Here is an 8081-nt window from a genome sequence, read left to right on the forward strand (position 1 = left end):
GGACTCTATATTGCACTGAATGCCAGTATTTAAAAATAAAGACCTAGACCATAAGCAGATGGCTGTTGCAAAGTCCCTTTGATTGGCTTTCATTTTCAGGTGTTAAAGTATAGCAAAAATCATGCTCTGCGCTGCTTAGGAGATACCAATTCAGATAATCAGAAGTTTGGAAAATTGACAGCTTTTCAGGGATTTCATTTTAACACCATGTGGTTTGAATATCTGCAGAGTGGAAACATTTAGTTAGTTTAATAATTTCAACATAGGACTGGAAATCAGGAACTTCCAAGGTGCAAAGCTTGTGGAGGCTTTTTAGGACCTTTGGCTTTCAAAGCAATGGTGGATGTTTTTGCTTTCAGCTACTGCCTGGTCTTACAGAAGGAAATGAGTCATCCCTGATTTTATAGTGATCTGATTTATACAGCTACGTTATTCAATCTGATTTATATTTTATCCTTAAGCAGAGAAGATTTTTACCTAACTAGCTATTACAAGCGACAAATATAATCCAACACAGACACACCAATCAAAGAAAGTGAAAGAACCATCCAAAATGCATCCAGTCCCATGTTTACATGCTAAGGGAAGGTTGCATTAATGCAAAAGGATTCAAAACAACTGCAGTTATATCTAGCTACCAGGAACCGCCCTGCTTTTAGTAGCAGAGAGGGAAGACAGACACCAAACCTTCCCTCTCAGTAGTGTCTCCTAAATACGTTGCTATGTGGAGACCCTTTCCCTTACAAAAGTCTTGTAAGCCCTAAAATGAGTTCATGCTTACTCTTATATAGAGCCTGTAGGTGGTCACCTGAGTCTTAAAGGTGTTTACCTGATTATCTGCCCTCTGGACATTAGTCTTCTGAAGAACTACATTTCCCAAAAAGTTCTTTCTTAAAGGATTTAAAGAAGATACAAAGAGCATTAAGCTGTGTTCATACCCTGAGGACTCCTGCTCCGTTACATTAACTTTAAATCAAATGTTTGAAGCACAATATTGAAAAATAGTTGGCACTAGCTCTTGTACATTCTTACAAGATAAGATAAGATTATTGCAACTTTACAACTTGGTACATCTGTGAGTATTTGATGGGTCCTGAGAAAACAGCTGATTGAACTTCAAGTACTTTGAAAAGAAAGCTTCATGCTCATTTTGAGTGGCACCTTAGGCTTCAAGTAGTGATATTAAAAATCAGTTGAACTTCCCTGCTACTTAATGTAAGTAAATTCAAGCACCAAACACCTTCTGTTGTTCTATTTTCCTTCTCCTTAGAGGAAGCTGACACCTCATGGGAAAAGATTTAGCTGTAGTGAGTTGAATTCACTGCTGCAATCAGCAGGAAATCAGAGATGTAAGTTTCAGTGATTGAATTTAATGGTATTTGTTTTGGTAAATAAGAATTTAGTTTTGAAAACAGAATTCTTCCTGGATAAAGATGGTAGCCCTGTGCTTGATTAAGATCTGTTTGTAGTTGGAACCAGCTGAATTTTTTTTTGCTTCTAGTTTCTGTTATTAAAACTTGTTTCACATTCATGTTACCCTTTTCCCTTTTTTATACAAGTGATTTAACTTTCCACAGTCCTTGGCTAGGAACAGAAGTTACACATAAACTAGTTTAAGTGGTCAGAAACTGGTTTAAACCTGTAAGAGAACAGAAGCTTAGTGCACATAAACCAGTTTCAAAGTGCCTGAAACTTATTTAAGATAAACCTGTAGTATCAGACTTAACTGATTTAGGTCAAGCCAGTTTATGAAACTTCTGTCCCAGACCCCTTCCTGGTTCAAGTTAAATCAGAATCCCCCAGCATGGGCTGTGTGTTCACTTCCTCTTCCTGCTGCCCCAAAAGTCCAGACCCACAGCAGCAGGACTCTGCAGGGTTGCTTATCACTTCCTCTCCGTGCTTCTAGGTGCCTCTGAGATTTGTAGTCCATGATCAGAGCCAGCAGGCTTCCACAGGGTTGTTCCCTTCTGTTCAATACATGCTTACTTCAGAGAAAGGACTATTTTTGTTCAAGCTTTTATGAATTCAATGCCACTACCTTTTTTTACCACCCACCCCCTACCGAGCCTGGTAGGTCCTGCCCCCTCCCACCCTACCCCACCCAACCCCACATAGGCAAACCCTCCAGCTAGCTTGGGGATGGAGCTTGGAGCAGGGAGGGGGAAAAAGACTTGTAGCTGGCAGGCTGGGAGGTGTGCTCTAGCCCTCCACAGCTTCTGGCTTGAGTCATTGAAGGCATGTGCCTGCATTTCCTGACTCAAAAGTGAATGTCTGCTCACTTGCTAGTTCAATCTCTGCAGCTTAAATTAACCTGCAAGGACTGGGTTGATTCAGCCTGGGCTTTTTGACTGTCTGTGCTTGGCCCTTGGCCATCTGTGGGACACTAGAAAAAGACATCACTTCTTCCCTCCCCCTCCCTTCTTCATATACATGAGCCATTTCATAAGCAACTGATCAATCTTTAATACCCATTTGTGGAAGTGCCACAGGATTTACTAGTTTTACAAGCAACAGAAGAAGAAGAAATTGTTAAACTGTCATTGCCTAATTCTTTAGTTAACTTAGCAAACTATTTATCATGCATACCCAGTACAAATCTACATTTCTTGCACACCTAAAACACTCATTGAACACTGAACATTCAGGAAAATACACCTGCATGTGTTTCAAGGAATTTTGGGCATGGAAGAAATTCAAGGTCATACCCCAGTTCAAAGTCCAAACCATTTATTAACTACTTAAAAATTAAACCAGCCTATTTAAAAATTAAACTAAGTACTGTGAAGGTTAATCTGCTAGGGAAGGGCCCCTCTGCACATTTAATCATTTAAATAGTTGATAGTCTTTATTATATGCTGCATTTGCCCCTGGCTTTGCATATGAATTTTTGAATTATGCACAAAGCATATACCTTCACACGTAGGGAAATAGCATGGCAAAATACCTGAAGATGCATGTGTGTATTCACCTAAACGACGTGTTATACTCAGTGGATTCCTGACAATACTCTCCTTCATCACTATTATAAAAATATCTGACAAACTGATCATTCTGTGCGTACCTTGAATATTTCCCCTATTAATGAAAGCTTATTCTATGTTGTTCTTTTCTGGCTGAATAATTTGGAAACATAGCAGTGTCTGCAGAAGCATATTACAGTTTATTCGTTTCAGGCTTATGATGATCACCTTTTCATTTGTTTTTTCTTTAGGACAAGTTTGAAATTGGAAATGTGTCTCACACTGTTCCTAGTATATATTCTGTGGATTAAGCTTCTTATACTTTGAAATAGGAATAGCTTGAGTGAGCTACTATGTGCCTGAATTATATTGCCCTACCACAGCTTTAACATTTTGTTAAATATTTACAAACTGAAGTCCAGTTCTGCACACTGTATTCAAGAAAAAAGCACACTACATTCAGTGTAGTTTTTCTATGTAAAAGACCACAGAATGGGACTGATTCTGAATGGGGCTGACCACCCATCAAATTTGCACCCTAGAACTAGAAAAAAGATTTGAATCTTGAGAGAAGTTAAAATTAATTCTCGTTGCATATTTGTGTTTATTGAAAAAAATGTTTTAGCTCAAGAAGTCTCCTAAAAGAAGAGACCTGAAGTGGCAATTTAATTCCAAACTATTCTGTGAAGCACAAACAATTGATATGCTACCTTTTGTTTCACGCTCCAACACTGAGATAGGAATAGCCAACAAATCTGTAATCATTACAGAGATTTCTCTGCTTGTTTTTTGCTGTTATTTCTCTTTGCTCTACCTTTCATCTCTGTGAAAGTTTGAGAGAGCAAAGCAGTCCAGTGCTTTTGCTAACTGCTTGTCCAAAGTTCTTGTAGCTATCTCTGTATTACTGTAAAAGCATAGTAAAATGTCTTTAAGTTAGGAACAGAAGTCTAGATTTAGTCTTAGAAAAAGGATTAATCTCAGATTTACTTTACCTGTATGTTTCTATGTGTATGAAAAAAAGTTTGCTGTTATCCAGTATTTCTAGTGATATTGACTAATTAGCCATTGTCAACTATATTTGTTTTATTGATAGTTGATTAGTAAGACAAATAATTTTATTTTTTCTAGGAAAATATGTTAACAGAAGAAAGATTACTACAATAGCTTCATTTTCATATCCCTTCTTCCAACCTAATGCCGTGGGCATAATTCTTATAATCTTACAAAATCTGTGTGTGTGTATATAAAAATTAGACTATCATGTTTTACATTTGTAATTCCTTCCTTTCCTTAGAAATAGCACAGATATTTCTTTTTAGGTGTATTTTATACTTTCTAGGAAACTTATAACCACAGGAACTCAATTCCAGGAAAAAAAAAATCCCCCAAATATATTGCATTAAATAGTAGCATAATTTTTACAAGCTTCCTGAAATGATTTCTCAGGACAGAAGTAATTAGAAAATATTATCAACAATTACAATATAAAAAATAAATCTAGGTAAACATTTGCAAATAACCAATTAAGTTAGTATTAATTAATTGGTTTCAATAAACCGATAGTCTGATATCAACACTTAAGATGAATTAATAAACATGCATAATGCTAACCTTAGTATACTTAATTTTCAGATCCCTGAGTGGTTCAGGCAGTTCTGGAGCAGAATTGCTATGCGGGGTTTTAGTCATCTTTTCAGTTGACATGTTTAAGGTTAGCTGCTGAAACACAGGTGAAATAACGTATCAGAGAGAAGTGCAGTGATTTTGTCCTGTCTGAGCATTTAGTTTTATTTGTGCTTTTTTGTCTGGATTATGGAATATTTGCATACAAGGATATGATTGGATGAAAGATCTCATGCAAACCCCCCCCCCCACACTGCTGCAGTGTTTTCACTGAGACTGAAATCTTTATGAAGCAAAGTCCGTACTGTAGTTGTATAAAAATACATTATTAATGTTTGTGAATAATAGAACATTATTTTGTTCTTACCTGCAAAATTTCTTCCTTGGTTTAGGCACGCCTACAGATTCTAATGGGCGTTCTTGAGTTTCCTTCACAGTTTTGGAGATGAAGACAGATGCGCTGGTATTGGGGGGCAGGCTAAGTCTCTTCTATTAGAGAGGAACCAGGATAATTTCAAGTTCTGTAAATAATGCAGCAGAAGAATCTAGCTTGTGACTAGTGGAATATATCATTCCTGTCAATAACACTTCCTGTTTTGAACATGTAGATAGGGGCTCGTGTGCCAATACAAGATCTCTCAGTTCCATACCAAAAAATGTAAAGGTGGGACAGGATTATAGACCTCACCTGTTTTATCCAAAACATGTGTTGAATGTCAGCACACTAATTCATTAAGTAAATTAACACAACTGCCCAGTAAAAGGATAGTGGAGTCCCAACTCTCACCAGGTTTAAGCCTACAGACTGGCTGTAACGTGACATAATACAATAATTAGGAAATAACTAACAGACTCAATTAGTAGTTTAACTACAAGTCTATGTTATCAAGGTGATAACAATTAACAAACAACAGTAAACAGTAGGAATCAAACAGTAAAGTAAGAAAAAGAACAAAGAAAAGTAAGGAAAAAAGAGAGAGCAAACTCTCTTTTCTCTTCACTTGCAACGTAGTTGCAGGTACTGACAGCTTATTTGACAAGTCAACCAAGCACTAGAAGCAGAAGCAGAGTGCTTTCCCAACTCCCCACTCCCCAGGAGTCTTTGCCTCTCTTTAGATACTCGAGCTCCTCTATCAAAGGGATGGTGTTATGTTACCCTTCACTTGGTGGTGCTCTCTTCATAGTCTTCTGCTGGTCTGGGACTTATTCCAGTGTCACGTGGGGAGCCTTGCTTCACACCCAGGAAGAACACATATGCAAACAGGAGAACAAATTTTCTCAAGCTTTCAACCAGACCTACATTACTACACTACCACACATCCACTCTCCCCCAAGCCGCTGGTGCAAGCCCTTCTTAAAGCCTTCAGTCAGACCACCTCTGTCAATCATTCTTAAAACCAATCACTCCCACAGTGATTCAATCATTTACCATACTAATTAAAACACAGCTCACCTCAGGAAAGGTAGCTGTCAACTTACTGAAAGTTCATGCCAAATCAAGTTACCTTACATAAAACAGACTGCACATGCTCAGAACTCAAGAACTGGGCCATTCTCTCATGATGTTTCAAAACTTCACAAACTCTGGATCTTTCTGTACTACAGACCCACTGAACGTGTGAAAATTTACATAAATAACTTAAGAAAACTCAGTAGCTAAGCCGGAGTCACTGTGGATTTTGGCCCAACATATCCCATATCTCCTCCTTGATGGCTTTTGGTTTACCAAAATGGCCATGACCTGTATCAATCGAGTTACAGTGTCCCTGGCCACAGACTCCCTTACTTCTATGCCCAACGTGGCAGCGCTGGAAGAGTAATGGTTGCTTGGGCAGTGCCGTGCAAAAGATCTATTATTTACACTAGACTGAATCTCAAATGCTGTGGCCTGCTAGAATACATCAAAATAGGAATGTTAACTGTTATTCATATCAAAGCTTACGTTAGCTGTTATAATTTTATGCATCCTCTCAACATCTTCTTACACAATCTCAATCAAGCAAATAACATCCCAATCATGCAAAACAATGTAACAATCTTACAGACAAATATTACAACAATTAGGTGCAGCATGATAGTTAAGATTCCAGTAGCAGTAGTAGACCAGCCTAAAATTGATTCCCACCAAGAATGTTTTCCCAATTTAACTACTGAATTCAAAATCTTGGTGCTTTTTTGGTTATCGTGGTAAATGTTAATGATTAACTGATGCGTACTGTGCTGATTTTCTTCCAACAACATTTTTGGATGATACAATAGATTCTGATCTACATCCAAATTCATTCCAATAGGTACCAGGTCTACACATTTAAAAATAGCCAAACTGCTTCTTGTTTTGTAAGACACTTGTGCAAGTTTATTTCCCAAAGTCTCTGTATCAATAGAATTAATTAGACCTGTTTCCAGGCTCAGGCCACTTATTGCACTTGACAAGTCTCATTTCCTAATTCTGTGCAATGATCCTTGCACTTTCCACTCCCAGCCAAAACATCCTGATTTTAAAGGTCCGATGAATTCATTACACTCCTGATTGAACCAGTTTACATTCAGATAATCCAAATGCCATTCCACCTTTCTTAAAGCTCTTACCAGCTCAACTATTAAAGTGTGTGAATAATCTTGTCTAACATGTACTAAACCTGCTGGTACAATATCAGGTGTAATCACAGCATCTATGTTAACCACTGTTGACATCTGACCTATATGGATAGACCACCATCCTATTAAATTCTTTTTCATTACAATGTCTGTGTACCCAAACTGTGTCCAACCATGTGTACTGTTTTCACAGTGTCTGATAGATTTATTACGTACAGTCCACCTTACTGAAGATAAGTCTGATAAACTCCACATTGATCTGCTGGTAAAAACCACTGATGAAGGTGCTTGAAATTTGATCCTGCTGCTATGGCTTGATTCCAGATATTTCATAGAAAAATGTGATTGCATGTATATCCAAAATGCTCAGCCAATGATGATGATGTGAGGCACATGCCACATCAATATTATGCAGCTAGCAATCCTTTTGGATTGTACTGATATACTACCATTTACCCCACAAATGACTTGAATGGAAAAAGTGCCAAATTTATGTTCCAGTGCATTTGGTTTGATTGTCACATCCTTTCTGAAATTCCATAGTCGAGTTTCTATGGTCATCCTCATGCCACACATCAATATTTATACCATCACAATTTATCAAAATGTTGAAGCTGATATTTTAGACCTGCATAATATCTATGTGGTATATATGCCTATGGGATCCCCTTCTTTGTCAGATTGACCCTATGCAGATTTAACAGCAACCATGTATATAGACTCTAGATAGTATATGCCACTGTATCAGGTTGTTCTGGGTCAGACTCCTAGCTGACAATAAGGATGGCAGTTGGCATTTATACCATGGTGCTTGATTCAGTTTTCTTGTCTTTGGTCCTTACTATGGGTAGCCAGCTCCATCTGCCTGCTCTCTGATGTACAGTTGGAGTTGGTGTATGT

The 8081-nt window shown here is 37.8% G+C and overlaps 1 protein-coding gene across 3 annotated transcripts in view; it reads right to left on the bottom strand.

The window, feature by feature from the left end:
- Positions 1-5914, bottom strand: part of ALDH1A1 (aldehyde dehydrogenase 1 family member A1) — a 53229-nt gene extending 47315 nt beyond the window's left edge. For 2 of the 3 annotated variants that reach the window (XM_019554987.1, XM_019554984.1), the window contains exons 1-3: positions 5740-5914; positions 4951-5104; positions 4572-4679 (exon numbers count right to left, since the gene is read on the bottom strand). In XM_019554987.1, the coding sequence (XP_019410532.1) occupies positions 4572-4664 (93 nt within the window). In that variant the 5' untranslated portion in view covers positions 4665-4679; positions 4951-5104; positions 5740-5914. The remainder of the gene's footprint in view (positions 1-4571; positions 4680-4950; positions 5105-5739) is intronic. The other variant, XM_019554985.1, reaches the window with a different exon arrangement.
- Between the last annotated feature and the right edge of the window lie 2167 nt (positions 5915-8081).

Source organism: Crocodylus porosus, unplaced genomic scaffold, assembly GCF_001723895.1.
Source record: "Crocodylus porosus isolate Cpor-Errol unplaced genomic scaffold, CroPor_comp1, whole genome shotgun sequence".
NCBI classification, from domain to species: domain Eukaryota; kingdom Metazoa; phylum Chordata; order Crocodylia; family Crocodylidae; genus Crocodylus; species Crocodylus porosus.